Source organism: Rhinichthys klamathensis, unplaced genomic scaffold (assembly GCF_029890125.1).
Source record: "Rhinichthys klamathensis goyatoka isolate OS25496 unplaced genomic scaffold, OSU_Roscu_1.1 h1tg000036l_1, whole genome shotgun sequence".
Taxonomy (NCBI): domain Eukaryota; kingdom Metazoa; phylum Chordata; class Actinopteri; order Cypriniformes; family Leuciscidae; genus Rhinichthys; species Rhinichthys klamathensis.
In genome coordinates this window covers 4,436,637-4,456,778 of record NW_026606584.1, presented here as the reverse complement: position 1 = coordinate 4,456,778, position 20,142 = coordinate 4,436,637, and the positions used below count along the sequence as shown (strand labels likewise).

Here is a 20,142-nt window from a genome sequence, read left to right as displayed (position 1 = left end):
ATCTAAACATTGGGTATAGCAGGTGAAAATGTTTTTTTGAATCTTGTTGACATATAACAGTAAAAGACTTAATGTTAAGGTTAAGGTACACAAGTATTGGGTTTCAATTTACTTCAATAATCTATTGTATGTTATTATATATATATTATATACTATAGACAGGTATTCAACCCTGTTTTGTTTTTAGGCAGTTGAATATATTATAAAAATATTTCATGGTTTGATTTTTGAGGATAGTTTTTTTTTTTTAATTCTTCCCGCTTTCTGAAAACATCTGCAAACCTGTTGGTAGGTAAATGGAGGTTGTCATGTTTTCTTGGCAAAGAGAGATTGCACAAAGTATAAAATGAACGGATGCCCACAATAAAATACATATAATTATATATATTATAAATAAAAATAATATAAAAAATATATATATTTATGATTAATGATGAGAACTTTTTTCTAAATTTATAAATTTTTATGATTATATTAAATGAATGACCAAATAATTTTTTTTTTCATTGTTGTAAAATATCAAGGAAGTTTATTACACATATTTAGCCATGTATTGAATAGTGCATTCCTTATACAGTGTATTTTTTGTAAGGCGCGACGTAAGTGTTTTTTGCCAGTTTCAGCCCGACGCAGTTATCTTTTTCACGTCCTGCGCCACGTTGTTTAAATAGCAAATGTATTTGCGCCTAACGAGGTGTGTTCAGGCGCATTGATGGCACGTTGCTATTTTGAGGCAACTGAAATAGACTACGTCATTGACCAACAAAACCCTAAAGTCAATGGCACAGTATTTTATGTGTTATTTAGAGGGCGCATTAGTAATATGCGCCTATAGGTGGGTGCACAAAGCGCGTACACTCTTACACACACAGGGACGCGCAGCAGCACATAAACATACCAAATATTACAAATAAAAGGATTACAATGTAAAATATTATTATAGTGTACATGAAGATATGGTGGAATCCATATCCACGCTTAGATCGTTAAAATACAGTAGGGCCCTAACACTTTCTTCCCTTTTCTCTTCTCTTCTACATATACACTCACCGGCCACTTTATTAGGTACCCCATGCTAGTAACGGGTTGGACCCCCTTTTGCCTTCAGAACTGCCTCAATTCTTCGTGGCATAGATTCAACAAGGTGCTGGAAGCATTCCTCAGGGAGTTTGGTCCATATTGACATGATGGCATCACACAGTTGCCGCAGATTTGTCGGCTGCACATCCATGATGCGAATCTCCCGTTCCACCACATCCCAAAGATGCTCTATTGGGTTGAGATCTGGTGACTGTGGAGGCCATTTTAGTACAGTGAACTCATTGTCATGTTCAAGAAACCAATTTGAAATGATTAGAGCTTTGTGACATGGTGGAAGTAGCCATCAGAGGATGGGTACATGGTGGCCATAAAGGGATGGACATGGTCAGAAACAATGCTCAGGTAGGCCGTGGCATTTAAACGATGCCCAATTGGCACTAAGGGGCCTAAAGTGTGCCAGGAAAACATCCCCCACACCATTACACCACCACCACCAGCCTGCACAGTGGTAACAAGGCATGATGGTTCCATGTTCTCATTCTGTTTACGCCAAATTCTGACTCTAACATCTGAATGTCTCAACAGAAATCGAGACTCATCAGACCAGGCAACATTTTTCCAGTCTTCAACTGTTCAATTTTGGTGAGCTCTTGCAAATTGTAGCCTCTTTTTCCTATTTGTAGTGGAGATGAGTGGTACCCGGTGGAGTCTTCTGCTGTTGTAGCCCATCCGCCTCAAGGTTGTGCGTGTTGTGGCTTCACAAATGCTTTGCTGCATACCTCGGTTGTAACGAGTGGTTATTTCAGTCACTGTTGCCCTTCTATCAGCTCGAACCAGTCTGGCCATTCTCCTCTGACCTCTGGCATCAACAAGGCATTTCCGCCCACAGAACTGCCGCTCACTGGATGTTTTTTCTTTTTCGGACCATTCTCTGTAAACCCTAGAGATGGTTGTGCGTGAAAATCCCAGTAGATTAGCAGTTTCTGAAATACTCAGACCAGCCCTTCTGGCACCAACAATCATGCCACGTTCAAAGTCACTCAAATCAACTTTCTTCCCCATACTGATGCTCGGTTTGAACTGCAGGAGATTGTCTTGACCATGTCTACATGCCTAAATGCACTGAGTTGCCGCCATGTGATTGGCTGCTTAGAAATTAAGTGTAAACGAGCAGTTGGACAGGTGTACCTAATAAAGTGGCCGGTGAGTGTATACACTACCGTTCAAAAGTTTGGGGTCGGTACGATTTTAAATACTTTTAAAAGAATTCTCTTCTGCTAACCATGGCTGCGCTTATTTGATTAAAAATACTACAAAAATCAGTTATAGTATTAAATATTATTCCAGTGTAAATCAGCTGTTTTCTGTGTGAATATATACTAAAGTGTAATTTATTCCTGTGATCAAAGCTGAATTTTCAGCATCACCAGTGTCAGTGTCTTCAGTGTCAAATGATCCTTCACAAATCAGTATAATATGAGGATTTGATGCTCAAGAAACATTTATTATTATTATCAATGTTGAAACAGTTGTTGGTCTGTCAGTTGTACAGTTTTTTTTTTTTTTTTAGGATTCTTTGATGAATAGGAAGTTCAAAAGACTTTTGTAACATTATAAATGTCTTTACTGTCACTTTCGATCAAATTAATTATTCCTTGATAAATAAATGTATTGATTTCTTTCCTCCAAAAAATAACAATAAAATTCTCACTGACCCCAAACTTTTGAACGGTAGTGTATATCTATGATATATTCTATGACATCTATATATATATATTCTAATTACATATTCTCCATTAGACCAAACTGGGAAGGGTCACAGCACTTACATATTGTTGTCCTATTGTTAGTTTAACTGCTTTTATTGCTCTCCTCATTTGTAAGTCACTTTGGATAAATGCGTCTGCTTGATTAAATGTAAATGTACAAGGCCTTGAGAAGGATCTTGGAAACTTTGGGAAAGTTACAACGTACGTCAATCAGGAAGATTAGATTCTAACTTCGGCGGCAAACAACAGGAGTATAAAAGACTTGATTTGATTGACTCTTTGGTTACGGATACACCAGTACCCTGGATGCTGAGGACAAGAAACCCCAAGCTGAAGACACAAAGCCCAGAGCTGACTGCACCTTTGATTCAAAGCGTGATTATTGTATTTTATATTTTAATGATGAAGTTTTATTTTCCTTTACATTTTTGTTTATTATAAAAAGAAAAGTATCCGATTAAAATAAATTTAATTGATTACAAAAACTGCCTATCAATCAATCAATCAATCAATCAATCAATCAATCAATCAATCAATCAATCAATCACCTTTTATTTATATAGCACAATAAAAGCAACAGTAGTTGGCCATTATGCTGTACAACAGAATAAATATCTTAAAAACAAGAAAGACCGCAAAGCAAATGATAAAGGGAGTTTACATCAGAAACACCAATTTGACAATTCAACATTAAAATCAAGGACAATTGTAAGCCAGTGAAAACAGGTAGGTTTTTAACTTAGATTTAAAAACAGACTCTGTGGATATTAGTCTTAAAGATACAGGAAGACCAACAACGCACGGTCACCTCTCGTCTTCAGTCTTGATCTTGAAACCATCAACAATCTTTGTTGAGATGACCTCAATGATCTAGCACAGTCGTTTAATTTCAAAAGATCAGAGAGATAGTTTGGAGCTAATTTGTTTATGGCTTTAAAAACAAAAAGCAGAATTTTAAAATCAACTCTATAACAAACTGGCAGCCAGTGCAACGAACGCAGTATTGGGGTAACATGATCAAACTTCATTGTGCCAGTCAAAAGTCTGGCTGCTGCATTCTGAACCATCTGAAGACGCCTAATATTGGATTGACTCATTCCAATATAAAGAGAATTACAATAGTCAAGTCTAGATGAAATGAACAAATGAATCACTCTCTCAAACTCTGCAAATGTTAAAAAACTCTTAGCCTTAGATAATAGTCTTAATTGGAAGAAACTAGATTTAACTACGGCATTTATCTGTTTGTCAAATTTAAGAGCAGAATCAAAAATAACACCCAAGTTTGTCACTGAGTGTTTTACATAGGGGGCCAAATCTCCCAGGTCACCATCGGGAGTAATAGAAACACCTGAGGTACCAAAAACGATACCGAGGCTACCGAGGCTTTGGTTTATAATGTTTTAAGACTTTGAATAAGAACATACCAGAGAAGTCTTGTAAGTCATTTAAAATGCTTAAAATTTAAGCCAGACTCGACTTACTTTACCTAACCTAAATAATAAATAATAAGGTTAAAGGTGTTAAGATCAAAGTACATCCACCATGTTGTGTTTTGCTCATTTACCAATAGTACCAAAATTTATTGAGCTCACTATAGTGATGTCAGCCTGGATGAGCTAAGTGATGTGGGTGTAACTGGTATTCACTAGCCTTTATCATCTTTTCCCAGTGGAAAACCTGAAAGGAAATTGTTTTGATTTCCTTTAGCACAAGCTAAAAGTGACATTATTTATGTCAACTGATAAAAGCATTTTGCCCAGAGATGAAAGCATGACTTTATCTACATCTCTCATGCGAGGCGATTACCAACTAACTGCTGGAGCAGTTTGAGTCACATCATCCAATTTAGTGTGTGACACAGGGTGCAAGAGAACTGATCCAGAACTTATTAGAGACAATTTACTTGTATTAAAGGCATTAAAGTAAGAAGATATTTATCACACAGAGAAATTCAAACAAATAATTTTACTTTATAAAAAATGTGATAACTCAAAACAACCTTGTGAAAAGCAAGGTTTTAGTACCGACTATATCCACAGTACAGCATTGTAAAAAAAACAGGACAAACAATCAAACACATTAGATGAAAGGAAGATACACGATTAAATTAGTGTTTTTAGGAGAATAATGTTGAAGGATAGAAGGGATTGATGGAACACAGGCAACAGTATTCCAGAGTGATGTGAGGGATGCTTGAGGTGACTGACTTCTGCTAGTCCACTGGTTCAGGAAGATCATGGTTGAGTTCAGCATATTCTAACAGGCTTTGCTACAAAAACATAAGCACAAAATTGATGAATGAGATGTATGTAATCACTTTCAGAAATCAGATCAAATGAACATTGATGTTTGTTCATGTTAGTAACATCCTCAAAAAGATACATTTCTCACTTGTCACCCTTTACATGCTTAACTCTGCTGGTAAACCACAGTCTACCAGAGATGCACACATAAGAAGAGGTGAAAAATAATAATCATTAGTTTGGAATTTAATAATAATAATAATAATAAAACAAGGACATTTTGGTTGATGTCAGTTTAACTAACAGTTTAGATGTACTTTGTCTTCTTTTCTCTTGCCTTTCACAGAGTTTATGAGGTCACTGTGTGTGTGTGTGTGTGTGTGTGTGTGTGTGTGTGTGTGTGTGTGTGTGTGTGTGTGTGTGTGTGTGTGTGTGTGTGTGTGTGTGTGTGTGTGTGTGTGTGTGTGTGTGTGTGTGTGTGTGTGTGTGTGCCCACTCTCTGTAAATTCTGGCCCTCTGTTCAAGAGGAAACCACAGCCCTGCTATTTGTTCCTATCTGGAAAGTCTGACTGGTGCTTCCCTCTTCACTTATACTGTAGACAGAGTTTACAAAACACACACATTCAGTCCTCTATGTGAGTATGTTACATCCTCCCACATGACATTAGGATACTGAAGAAAACTAAGATCACATTTAGTGGTCAGCATGCTACTGCATGACACATGTAAGATATTACTTATAAAATGAATGTGTTAGGAAGTCCCGGATTGCCCTTTGACCATAAATGTTGTTGGTTTGCACACTTGTTTAAGTAATGTTTGATTTTGAGTCATTTGAAAACAACAGAAACCACTGTTCACTGTTTGTCAAACAATAAACATATTTTTAACATTATACTTTCTGTTTGAACACACTGAGACTTCCTGATTTTTTTTTTTAAAGATCAGACAGCAGGATGGAAAAAATGTGCGGACAATGGGAGATCCACTGGCTTAGAAGGTCATGAGAATTGAAAGAAAGGAACTTACATGGTTAATATTCTCAGGAGCCCCTGTATAAACGATCAGAAATATGATTAGAAAAAGAGAGCCATTTCAACACAACCCACTGTTTGCATTACATATTTTTTTTGTGTAATTTGTGTGTGTATATGTGTGCTCTCTTAGCTGGTTGTACCTTGAGAGGTCTGAAGCTCACTATATACAGTCTCTGTGCCTTTTCTCAGAGGAACTAGAGAACAAAATAATATGAGGGTTTAAGACGCATTAAAAAAACAATAAAAAGAAATAATAATAATAATAACAAGTAGTATTTTCTTCTGCTTTAATTTTTTCTTTCAATATATTTTTTTAAGAAATGTTTGTGTAAAGAGTCAAATGCAAACTGTAACTGTAATTCTGGATAAGTAAGTGGCTATTGGAGTTAGTAGGAACCTAATTAGTCTGGCCTTTCCTGTTTATAAGATGTCTCTGTAATTAAATCCAGGGCCCTTGATAATTTGGATGGTTAGACCCTACCCAGGAAGTGGGTTTTCTCTAATCAGCTCATGTATGGCAAGAAATAATCTTCCTCTTCAAAGGCAAGAGGAGCGAGAGGAGAAAAAAAGAGATGGATATCATTTTAAAAGGTTGAACTTACTTTGTGTAGGATCTACAGGTTGAGGATGAACCACCTCGGTGTACTCCACGACACCTTCATTTGGTGACTGTAGGCTGTCCTGATCAACTAAATCTGGTATAAAAAATGAACAAGAAGACAAAAAATGAACAAAATCAAGTAGTTGAGAGATTTCGAGAATTCAGGTACAGTATATGCTGCAAGAAAAATGCTAGTAGTTTGGACAGTGCATGGGAACCGGCATTCAGATTATTACTTGAGTGGTGATGTACCTGGAGGTCTTTCACTCCAAACACTCTCTTTGTTATTCACCTCCACTGAAACACAGCAAAAAGAGTGCATCAGCCAAGGTCAGTTACATGCCACCGGTCTCAGCTGAAATCAAATTAGTAGAAGTACATTCATTCTTATCCCAAAACCTTACCAAAATATGTTATTTTTAGATTTTAGATAATTGAGTCACCTGAGACGTTAGGAACGACTGAATGAACGCACGGACACACACACACACACACACACACACACACACACACACACACACACACACACACACACACACACACTTTAACAGAGTTCAAATTTAGACTTGCCCTGATTTCTCACCAAATCTATAAGCTCGCTTTTCAGCATGTTAAACTGCAACAATCGCTGTATTTCCGAAGCCTTTGGCCTGCTTTTAGAGACATTGCATCGGAACTAAACTGTTTGGTCTGGACACTAGTGACTGTGCAATAGACCAGACAAATACAAAAGCAGGAAATTGTACATGAAATAAATGCCTATGCAAAGTTGCCATTCAAAATGTGATTTAAAGGGATACTCCACCCCCCCCAAAAAAAATTCTGTCATCATTTACTCACCCTCAAGTTGTTGCAAACCTGTTTCTTTCTTCTGCTGAACACAAAGGAAGATATTTTGAAGAACTATTGGAACCAAACAGTTGTTTGGCAGCATTGACTTCCATAGTAGAAAAAAAAATACTATGGAAGTCAATGGTGCCAAAGTTCCAATCATTCTTCAAAATATCTTCCTTTGTGTTCATCAGAAGAAAGAAACTCATACAGGTTTGCAACAACTTGAGGGTGAGTAAATGATGACAATTTTCATTTTTGGGTGGAGTATCCCTTTAAACCAAAGGAGGTGGATCTTAAAAACAAAACTCTATCTTTTGCAAAGATCAAAATTCAGAAATATTAAATGATACCTAGTTTATATCTCATTCAAATATGTTAAAAAAGACAGACTGGAGAAAGTCAGACATTGACAATCTTTCAATAAGAGGGAAGAAATTCAAAATGAGGAAATTCCAAATAAAGCATTTTATTAGATTTAAAGTGCCTACCAAATCTGAATTTATGTACCAACTAAACATACACACAATCGTATAAAGTAAATAATGCCTTAACACAGACACTTTTAGTGTAAAATGAAACAAACAACATCTATTAACAAACATGATGATGGAAGCAAAAACATACACATATAAGCAAAGCAGTTAAATCAGAGAAAAAACACACGGTGAACAGATGATACAGATTCTGTTAAGATGAATGATGAGCCAAACTGATATGAGGTGAGTTAAACATTTTTCTCCTGTTGTAAGGAGAAGATGGGGCAGTTGATTGTAATACTTTAGTTGCCAGCATCAAAAAGTGACATAATTTGATGACAAATTGACCATTTAGATATTGTCTAGAGGGTCTCTTGGATTTCAAAACTGTCTCCCTTAATTGTGGAGATCTCATGTCCCATACTGTAGGTCACCTTGCCTGTCAAGTCGTCAAAGTGTAGATCTGGGTGTAGAATTAGAAAGCGAGTTTGCCAGCGCACACAGTGTCTTAGTACAGTATCATTTAGTGGAAACTGGCAACTAAATGTAATGGTCATAGATTAACACACGCATAAGTTATGTAAAGAGATAGCAAAGCTTGAATACTCCTGGTCTGTCCTCTTGACTCATGAAAAGGATGTTTCACCGAACAGCATATGTTCTGAAACAATGAAGTTGCTCTTTAACAGGAAGAAAGGGGGAGGTTGATTCTTTGTTTAACAATGAATCAACTTAAATCTGTTCCACACAGTAGCGTCAGTTTTCCACCACTGACTTGAGATGAGCTCGCTCATCCCACACTCTTTAAAATAAAAGTTCTTTGGTTCCATGAAGAACCATTACCTTCCATGGAACCTTTCCATTACAAAAGGTTAAAAATAACTAAAACATGTTTATAGTGGAAAAGGGGTTCTTTAGATTTTAAAATGTTCTTTACAGTAATAAAATTGGTCATTTAAAGAACTGTTCACTGAAAGGTTCTTAGGAGAATTTAAAAAAGGGTTATTCTATCACATCGGTGAAAAAAAACCCTCAAAAGGACTCAATATAAAGTTCTATATTTCAAGGAAGGATTTGTCTGTGTTGCAAGAGTTTTGGCCTGAAAAGGTGAATGACCACAACATAGACTAATAGTGAAAAAGAGTGAAAGAATAAAAGGAGTGGATGATGATGACTGAGAAACAAATTAAAAATATAAAGAGACTACCTGTGTGGGCATTATAATGGGGGTCATGAGTGAGACTCAGGGTTAGAGAGTCATCTGATTTAGGACTTGCAGGCTTTCTGAGGATTGGTGAGAGAAAAATCAAAAGTATTCATAAAATATTCGCCGCTACCTAACTTTCTTGGTCGTCTATGGATAAAATAAACTAGGATTCCCTTTAAAACAGATTTGTCTGTTTGGGACCAAATGACTTATACAGGCATGGTCAGCAACTATGGTGTAACAACTATCTAATAACATAAAACCCCCTAATCTTGTCCCTCTAATGCCGTCAACTCAAGACCAACTTATACATAAGCCAGTCAACTCACACTGATAGTTTGGCAGCCATCTCTCTTTTACCTGTGACAGAGAGAAAAGTTGAAAAGGGAGTTTTGTTCACATATCAGACATGTGGGCAGCTTGTAATGCAGGGGGGCTGTAGGTCTCTCTACCTCGCTTGGCCTTGTAGCGCATCACGATGAAAAGGACCAGCAGCGCCACTAACAGCATGCAGAACACGGCAATCAAAGCCTTTTTCCACATTGCCAGGCTCACTACAGGGAGGGCAGGTATAAAGAGACATATCAGAAAATGACTAGTCAACAAATAATGTGGACTTTCTTTATTACCTTTAAGATTTTAAAGAAATATTTGTTTACTTTGAAGGAACAGGTCATCCATTAAAATTTCGTCACCATCTACATGTCTTTCGTAACCTGTATGACTTTCTTTCTTCCGTGGAGCGCAGAAGGGGTTTTTAGTAGCAAAATGACCAAGATGTTGTTTTTTTTTTCATTCAATAAAATTGAAAGTTGTCCATGGCTGTCAAGCTATATTTTTTATTGAATAATGATTTTTAATGTCAGTCTGTTATTCACAAAAAAAAAAAAAAAAAAAAAAAAAAAAACATATTGCATGGCTTCAGAAGACTTGGAAAATAACCCATGACACATAAGGGGCTTTCGTACCGTTTCGAACTTAGTTCTAGGAACTAGCCACCAAGGTGGTTCCCCGAAAACTAATGGTTCTCTTAGTAACATTTTCCTGGTTGCATTCGCACCGCCAGTACGAACTCTGAAGTGACGTAATCCACGCTTCTTGTTGTGACTTTTATTTTGATGACGCTGAGAACGCCAGAGCCTGAGCACACAGTGCTTGCATTCTCTCTGTTCATTAGTTTACGATCTGTCTAACAGTCCTGTCTAATACGTTATTAGATAGAACTGATATACATAGAAAGACAGTATATGAAAAGGCATTAGCGTATGCTCTGTGGTTGATGTCCAGTGTTGCTAGCTGAGCAGAAATACATAATAATGTTTGGCTTGGTCCCCTCAAAAGTTGCGTTGGATCGTTCGGCCAATCAGCGTTCACTAATGTCACTGGTAGTTCCTATAGTGCTGGTTTAGACCCTACTCTGAAGCAGGAGCTAACTTAGTTCCTCCAAAAGGAGTTCCTATAGGACTAAAATCGTTCCTAGTTCCTGCGGCGCGAACACGCCAAAATCCGGGTACAGACCAGAGTGGCAGTGTTGCTTTAGGAGAGGTAGGAGAAAAAACCCACAGGTATTGCACACAGAACATGTTGTTCTAAAACATTGGTGAGATTTAACTTTATACTCTCAGCAAAAAAAAAAAAATCACGTTTTTTTTATGTTTTTAAGAATGAACCAATGTAATGAATTCTAATAAAAAAAAACTGCATACGCAATAATTATATTATTTAGGAAAGAACTAATAATATTGTATTAATTTATGTATTAAGTCTTGATGTCATTTTATAGAATTGACTATTGATTTGATGAAAATCCTAAAGAAGCAAATGTTTAGGACTTTATTGGAAACTTTGAAACAGAAAGAACAAATGAACAAAAGAACAAATCTGTATGCTGAAGAAAGATAATGCTCACCTTCGACCTTGACAATGTCGCTCCTGCTTGACATGTCTGCCGTGTTAAATGCCTCGCAGTAGTAATTTCCACTGTTTTTTCTTTTCACTCTACTCAGGACAAATGAGGATGAATTACTCTGAACTGTTGTGGTGTGAATTGCTGTGTGATCGCTGCCATAAAACCTAAAACTGATTGGTGGAGAGCCTTTTGCAATGCCACATATCAGGGTAACATCATTGCCCTCTTCAATGTTTTCAGGAACTGGAAGGACTGTCAGTAAGGGCTTCCCTACTGGAACTAAAGACAAGAGAAAAATGAACTCAAAGATGTTTGCAAAACAAAATTTAATTCTAGGCCATTGCTTTTACTAAGTGACATAACATGAAATCAGTGGTTCTCAACCAGGGGCATCAGCCAACTTCCAAGGAGGCCGCACGATGACTTAAATGCATTTAAATTAACAAATTAGTATTAACATATAATAATGATCTAACTGTATTCTAAATTAAAATTGTAAAACCCAGACAAAATCAAGAAATTTCAATAACAATAATAATTGTTGAAACTTCAGGAATCACAAAATTAATAATGGTTAATTATTTAATATATCAACATATACTCCACATTCCTGTTAGTTTTAAAACAAGCAGTTTTGTCATAATTATGGAAGAAATATAAAAAATATTTTAGCCTATATGGAGGGCCCTTTGAATATTAGGTTGGAAACATGCCTTTGACACAAACTGTTGAGAACCACTGCATTAAACCACATAAATGAAATTACAGTATACTATGACACACTGGACCAAACCTTTTCTTATAGAATCCTGAAAAACTGTTAAAATGAATACTATCACATAAAAATAACACACAACTATAGTCAGTTACATTTGAATATGCACACGCAGAACTAAAATTTCAGATTTCTGCATGATTGCAATGGCCATCATTTCTAAAGTTATTTATCTAATTATTGGGTAAAAATGATTTTTTCAGATTTTTTTCAGAGTCAAATTGGGTTGAAATGAAAACAAATCAACGCTAAATACAGATATCTTTACAATGAACTTACCTATTACAGTCACCTGTAGCCTTTCACTCATCTTGATTGAGACATCATTATTCTTTGCTTCACACATGTAACTAGTAATGTCTGAAGGAGTTGATATCAAGGCTAAGAAACGAGCCTCCTCTTGAAAGCGAGACACCTTGGTCGAGTTCAGAATTAAGTTGTTTCTCTTCAGAGAGTAGGTAATTGGCAGACTTCCATTCTCAGAGTGGCAACGGATCCAAAATGGCTTTTCCACGATAACAGGACCATCAACTGTGATCTCAGGCTTTGAAACAAGCACTTAAGAGAAACAATGGTTGATTAATACTTTGATATTGATCAGATTTTTTGGTTAGTTTTCAAGACAGAGTTGATAGGCACTACCTTTTGCTCCAAACAGCAGCATCGAGCTCTCTTTGATAATCCTATTGGCTTCAGCCTTACACACGTATTTCCCATTAGTCGCTTTGCTTGCAGTGCCACTGTATCTGTTATCCTTTATTACAAATGTTTCATCTCTAAATATTGAATACTTTATATCCTCCCTTTGAATTCTTGAGGCAAGGCTGCTGATTTGGCATCTAATGTCAAAGTGTTCTCCTTCAAATACCTCATCAGGATGAATGCTCAGGAAAGGTATAGAGAAAATCTCTGTGGCAAAAATATGTAAGTCATTATTAAAAGAGAATATATTTATTCTCAACTTATTATTTATAAGTTTTTGACCAAACAAGAAACAAAGTGTGGAAGCAAACAAGGTCTAACATGCATAATATAAGATGTGATTGTGCAGATTCACACAAAAAATTATTCTGAAGACTAATATACAGTAACATACAAAGTCGCTTTGACCAATAGTTATTTTATGGTGCTATTTTTGTCCTTTCTGCACACTGACAGCTCATGGTCACTGCATGCTTCTAAACACATCATGTAGTAATCAAAAATTCTCTGTTAATACATTATTTAGGTGAAATTTCACAAGAAATACATTATGAAATAACATCGATAAACATTCAATATCTCTCACCTTTTACAGTGATGTTCAAAGAGGAGGATTTATGAACACCACCGAGGCTTGAAATGCACTCATATTCTCCAGAGTCATTAGCCTTAGCCAACATAGCATAATCTTCATGTGTCATGTTCAAACTAAGCGTATTGTGTCCATGGCTGAAAATGATTCTGAGTTCTGAGTTTCTCTGGTGAGTCATATTCACACTGCAACTGAAGGTTATGTTATCTCCTTCAGTGACATCTGTTGATGGCATGACTGTAATATCGGGTTTGATCTCCAGCTCTAAATTGGAACAGAATGTGTACATATTTAAACTTACTTCCAGGATGAACAAATCCATTAAACCTATTAATAATCCATTAATAAACAAAAAAATAAACAAAAAAATTTAAAAATACCTTCCTACCTTCAATGTCAACACTAATCACATTACTGTTGCTAGATCTTTCTGCTGTGCTACCCAGATTAATGGAATAGTAGCAAAACATATTCACAGTTCCCTTATCAAGTTTCAGGTTCTGCTCAACTTTGTGACTATTGGTGTACACCCGGTAGAGTTCCTCAGGTCCATCTCTAAAGAAAAACGTCAAAAAACCTGTTTCTCCCTCTGCTGTACAGACAGCAGTAACATCATGTCCTTCTGTCAACCTCAGTTTATCCACTGTTAGGACTGGTGCCAGAAGACCTGCAGACACATCAGCTGATATTAGGATTCAAGAACAAGAAACTTCTAGACATTGAACTGATGTGTTACTCTACCTTTCACTGTCAGGTCTTTGGCACTGCTCTCCTTCTTTATCTCCTCAATGACAACTGCACATTTGTATCTCCCAGAGTGGCTCACTCTGGCATCTGGTATATAGTAGAGGGAGTCCGTAGCATTGGTCTGGTCAGTAATTATGTGATAATTTTTGTAGAATATGTATTTATAGTTGAGGTGAGACCCTGCGGTGTGGCTAGCTTCTGCCTGGCATTTCAGTGACACATTTGTACTTCTTTGAACTTCATTCCTGGGCTGAATAAAAAGTTTCACGCTTTTTATGAAGATCTCTGAGGAGGAAAAACAAAAAAGACATTTTGGACTCATCTCATGAGTCTATTGTTTGTAGCATATTTGTATGGAGGGATTATTGGGACAGATTGAAAACTAAAAGTCTAAAACTAAAAGTCTTAAACGAAAACCAAAAGTCTAAGTTTGAAACTAAAAGTCTAAGTCGAAAACTAAAAGTCTAAGTCAAAAATGAATTTGGTATTTAGGATTGGGCATTTGGTATTTAGGATTGGGCATTTGGTATTTAGGATTGGGCATTTGGTATTTAGGATAGGGCATTTCGTATTTAGGATTGGGCATTTGGTCATTTAGCCATTTAGCCATTTAGGATTGGGCATTTAATCATTTAGCCATTTAGGATTGGGCATTTGAGGATTGAGGAGTGTATGCAAATAAGGAGGCGTGGCCCAAATACTGGAGGCTGGGTTTGAAATGGCTGGTGCAGATGCACCTTATGGACAGCAGAGGGCGCTCCAGTCAGTCCAGTGCTAAGGAGCACACTGTAATGAAACCAAACAGAGCGAGTGAGCAGGTCTGGAGCGAGGACTGTACTTTATAATGTGATAACTTCAACTTAATGACAGCGTTGTATAGGGGTACTGGAACGGTACATGTATTCCTATTGAACCGAACCGGTAGCCTACGGGCGTCACAGTTCGGTGCACGAATTTACACGGAGAATACACGGTATAAAAATAAATAAAACTCTAAATAGCGATACATTTCGCTCTATTCGCGTTTGGTGTGAACGCAGCATAATAAACAGGCTGCGATATCAAGATTGCAATGTTGGAGTGTGTGCTGCAAAGTTCAAACTGCAAAGTGTGTATATTTGTGTACACTCGCAATAAAATACAACATTGTGCTTTTGTCACACTCTAAAATCTTGTCAAACTGTAACCTACAACTGTCACCCAACCAAAATCACACACACACACACACACACTCTCTCTCTCTCTCTCTCACACACACACACACACCTAGTTCTTTCGCGCCCACGCCTCCCCCTCTCTCTCTCGCGCGCACACACACACTCCAGCATTGCAATCTTGATATCGCAGCCTGTTTATTATGCTGCGTTCACACCAAACGCGAATAGAGCGAAATGTATCGCTATTTAGAGTTTTATTTATTTTTATACCGTGTATTCTCCGTGTAAATTCGTGCACCGAACCGTGACGCCCGTAGGCTACCGGTTCGGTTCAATAGGAATACATGTACCGTTCCAGTACCCCTATACAACGCTGTCATTAAGTTGAAGTTATCACATTATAAAGTACAGTCCTCGCTCCAGACCTGCTCACTCGCTCTGTTTGGTTTCATTACAGTGTGCTCCTTAGCACTGGACTGACTGGAGCGCCCTCTGCTGTCCATAAGGTGCATCTGCACCAGCCATTTCAAACCCAGCCTCCAGTATTTGGGCCACGCCTCCTTATTTGCATACACTCCTCAATCCTCAATCCTCAAATGCCCAATCCTAAATGGCTAAATGATTAAATGCCCAATCCTAAATCCCTAAATGCCCAATCCTAAATCCCTAAATGCCCAATCCTAAATCCTAAATGGCTAAATGACCAAATGCCCAAATGCCCAATCCTAAATACGAAATGCCCTATCCTAAATACCAAATGCCCAATCCTAAATACCAAATGCCCAATCCTAAATACCAAATTCATTTTTGACTTAGACTTTTAGTTTTCGACTTAGACTTTTAGTTTCAAACTTAGACTTTTGGTTTTCGTTTAAGACTTTTAGTTTTAGACTTTTAGTTTTCAATCTGTCCCAATAATCCCTCCATATATTTGTGGTTCATTCAGCACAGTGCTTGATACCCTTATGAGGGAAGCTAATATGGAGGAGGACAGAACAGTCTTATTATCTATCTCCCTTTTGATAGCGGTGCCCAGGGGGTCTCAACATTAGGGCAGGAAGGAAAATAGTTAAACATATTTCGAGAGATCCATCTCTGGGGATTAGAACTATTTTAGAAACATCTGTCCACACCCATTTTATTTTAATCTTATTACAATGCAATTACAAGACTGTTACAATGCAATGCTTTCTAAAGATCCAGTTAATAAAAAAGTATTATAACACTTTAGTGGCATATTAAAAGTTATATCAATATAAAATTTAATATTTTTGTGTTTTAGGATTTTGTTTTTCATACAGCTGTGTCATATTTATTCAAACCCTTTTCCAATATTGCTGTTTTTAAATCCCTTACTAGTATGGTAAGGTAAAAAATTGTGTTAAAACAATATCAAGCTTTTGGTAACTCTATAACGACACTTAATTAACTTTAGTTGTGATGCATGCATAAATTTAGCTCATGCATATGCTGAAATTCAGTAGCAGATATGGCCAAGACAAAAGAGCTCTCACAAAAGCTATGAGAAGTTGTTTTGATTACTTCCAATAGGCTATGGCTAAGAACATTTCCAAGACATTAAAAGTTCCTAGAGACAGAGCATCGTTTTAAAACGCATGGTACCATTACCACAGCAAACCTTCCAGCACATGGAAGAAAAAGCTCAATTTAATCAAGGGGAATAAAATCAAAGGCATCAAGATCAGAGCAGCTGAGAAAAAAAAAACTCAATTTCCTACCAAAGACTTGCAAGATGACCTGTTGAATGGAGGAAAAAATTTCAGTGCAGACCTAAACAAACATTGACTTCATGCCTGGACTGTGTAGTTCTTGGAAAATTGTTTGGAGTGATGAGACCAAAGTGGAATTTTTTGGATCAGCAGTATGTCTGGTACAAAAAAAAGGCATGGCTTATGACTAAAAGAACACCATCCGCAGGGTCAAACATGTCAGTCTTGTTATGGGGATGCTTTGCTACTGCAGGAAGTTAAAATCTGGACATGACCGGCGTTATGGATTCTTTTTTTAAGTATCAAGCCATTTTGGCAAAGATTATGATGCCTTTAAAGCTGCCGTCGGCAACATTTTTTTGATCATATTAAGTGAAATCGACACTATAATCTGACAGAACAACATAAATAAAGTGGTTTTAGAAAAAAAACCAGAGCTTCTAACTCCACCTGGAGCTTGTTATTTGTTTTGCAAAAATCCACAGCTCCCGGTTCATCATGTCCAATCAGCGCAGGGGGGTGTGAGATCTGACTGTCAATCACAGATTGGGCACACGCCACCCCTCGCGCACGTTACAATCACATGCACACGCCTGAAGTTCGCGGAAGTTCACGCAGTAACGAAGAGTGATGGCGGAAAATCAAGTAAGCTCATTTAGAGTATAAATGACGTTAGCAATTGCAATCTATCGGTAGATTAGCCAGGACAGCATACCTCCAAATACTCCATGGTGTTGATGGATGCTGATGAGACGGGCGCGTTCCAGGGCTCTCAAGTTTTGAAGACAGGTAAGAGTGACACCCAGCCGACGGGGGGTTGGATACATTTTTGTCATTGGTTGTTGCGTTAAATCTTACCCAGATACAATAGTGCTATTTTCTGATTGGCTATTGTGTAGCTCGACGAACAACACCAGAGGAAACGCGCTTGATTCATGCCGGTTCCACAGTGAGAGCGGCACGGCCAGAGTTTTGGGCGCTGCGGCATATTAAATATATTACAAATAGTTTTTCAGCGTGAGAAATACAATGTGTGGCGGGAGAGCGTGACAAAAGACCGAAATGAGTGACTGTCACGCTCAATGCGTGACACTTGAGAGCCCTGGCGTTCACTGAAAATCTGGTGCACACGCACTGACGAGCATGAACTGGGTGGGAGGGTATCCGTTGATAGTGGGGGAGGGGCATGAGAGTTGTAAACATTCAAAATTTTCCTAAATCCAGTCAATCTGCCAGACTTGCCGACTGGAGCTTTAATTCATAAACAGAAGCTTCACTGGATCATTAGACTTTCCAGGACAAGGATACCAAGTATACATCCAAATCTACCAAAGCTTGCTTTAGGGACCTGTGAGATTTGAAGAAAGCAGTGGCAGCACGAAAACCAAAGAATATCAGTGAGCTGGAAGCTTTTGCACACAAAGAATGGCCTAAGATTCCAGTAGAGAGGTGTCAAAAGCTTTTAAGCGCTTACAGGCAATGTGTATTTGAGGTTATAAAGAGTAAATAATTCTCTACAAATTTGGGGGGTTGAATAATTTTGTTTATGGATATTAATAAACTTTTTATTATGATCACACCCTTTATAATAATACCATCAAACCTGTATGTATAATAATTATATTGATGTCCTCAATAATAGAGAGACATTAGATATTTGGCTACTTCACAAATGGACATTCAACATCTATTTTAGTTTTAAATTTGATATTCTTTATAAGGGAAAGAATATGTATTTAGATGCGAGTGATTAATTTGGTCACCATTTCTTTTTGTTCTTTACTACTTTAATAGTTTTTAAAAGTGTTTTTTTATTTTTTCATTTTTCACATTTGTATTGCACTGCAGGACTAAATAAACGAACATAGTATTTCCACATAAGCTGGCAAAGCATAGTTAAAAGGAGCTAAAACTTCTACAATATATATAGCTCCATCAACTATAGTGACATTATGTGATTTGGATTCAAGCTTATATTTGGCTGTAAGAGCATCATGCCGAAAGAGAACGATGCGTCAAATCACACGACCTAAGTTCTCATGCCTCACTTCCCGCTAATTCGTATAACCAATGCATGTGACAATACACATGGACATGTTTTCAAAAACAAACCGCACTGAGTAGCACAGTACCACAAAGCATAACAAAAATCCTTAATCCAAATAATAAGGATTTTATTGGTATTAATAAATGTGGTCAACATATTCAAAATCCTTATTACAATTAAATTTAACAAACCGAAAACAACTACTTTCCACAGTTAAATAATGATTATAACATTCTGAAAATGAATAACAAGGCAGAGAAATGAGCAGCTTACAGACCTGCACAGGCTTCCTCTGCTGATTTCAGATGTCATTGAAGAGGGTGATTTAAAAAAAAAAACAAATCAAGACAAAAATCAAGACAAATTCATATCCAAGCACCTTCAGTATCCATTTAAATCAGAATTGAGAGACTAGAGATAAAAGGTGTCCTTACAGGTGAAGAGAAAGAGGAGGAGAATGGTGCCCATCCTTAGAGAGGGCTGGATCTTCACCTGCATGGCTGAGCACTTCTAACCAGTGTGTGTGTATGTGTGTTATGGGACAAAGTGAATTGGGACTGAAAGGAGGAGCTGTGTATGTAGTGTTTCACTTCTGCCTGGTTATGACTTCATACAGCCTCTGTGCTCTTAATTTCACAGGAAGTGAGTGTTGCTTCCTGAGGAAGTGAGGCCAGGGGCCAGTTGCATAAACATAGCCATTATGTTAAGACAGTGTCTTAAGAACTAGCTTGAACAACTAGCAGTTAGTTAGGGGTAATTAGTATTACTGTTCGGTATCAAATTAGACCAATGTACGTTTTTATGTAACTAACTTAAAAAAGTGATGAACAGTCTTGAAGAAAAAAATTGGATGACTAACTTGTAAGACTAGTCTTAGCAGTTTATGCAACTCGCCCCAGGAGCTGGAATGTTCACTCTGGCTAGATTTGCATCTCTCTGACGAGGCAGGAGGCTGGTGCAATGGACAAGAGGTGGAAGTGAACCTGTGTCAGTACTCTTCAGGTAAACACAGAGACTTCCACATCCAATCGTGAACCAGCAGAGCCTCCCAGAGAGGCGAAAACAGTGAAATTATAAAAAACAAAAACAAAACTGCTAGATGATTACTCCTGTTTTAACTATGAAACCATGTCTGGCTTTCAGTCTTCCTGTAATGATCAGAACAAACAGTATACTTTTGTGGACACAAAGCACATTTATAAGATATAAAATCTGCATCATAAGAATGACAATTGCTTTTGTTCTAGTAAACAAATGTTTCGCAAGAATGCA

At 37.3% G+C, this 20,142-nt stretch overlaps 1 protein-coding gene across 6 annotated transcripts; it reads right to left on the bottom strand.

Moving 5' to 3' along the window:
- Positions 1–4,763: 4,763 nt before the first annotated feature.
- pecam1b (platelet and endothelial cell adhesion molecule 1b) lies at positions 4,764–19,455 on the bottom strand. 6 transcript variants are annotated; one of them, XM_056246150.1, is made up of 16 exons: positions 19,305–19,455; positions 19,148–19,165; positions 13,931–14,221; positions 13,578–13,856; positions 13,184–13,453; positions 12,538–12,804; positions 12,175–12,453; positions 11,121–11,399; positions 9,664–9,765; positions 9,541–9,571; positions 9,212–9,288; positions 6,947–6,991; positions 6,696–6,788; positions 6,234–6,287; positions 6,086–6,108; positions 4,764–5,082 (listed from the first exon to the last, which is right to left on the bottom strand). In XM_056246150.1, exons 1-16 carry the CDS (start codon positions 19,366–19,368, stop codon positions 5,026–5,028), a joined length of 2,229 nt encoding a protein of 742 aa, XP_056102125.1. In that variant the 5' UTR covers positions 19,369–19,455; the 3' UTR covers positions 4,764–5,025. The 6 variants fall into 6 exon arrangements, with proteins under 6 accessions (XP_056102125.1, XP_056102126.1, XP_056102128.1 ...); XM_056246151.1 differs by lacking the exons at positions 9,212–9,288; positions 9,541–9,571 and having other exon boundaries at positions 19,305–19,454; XM_056246153.1 differs by lacking the exons at positions 9,212–9,288; positions 9,541–9,571; positions 9,664–9,765.
- Between the last annotated feature and the right edge of the window lie 687 nt (positions 19,456–20,142).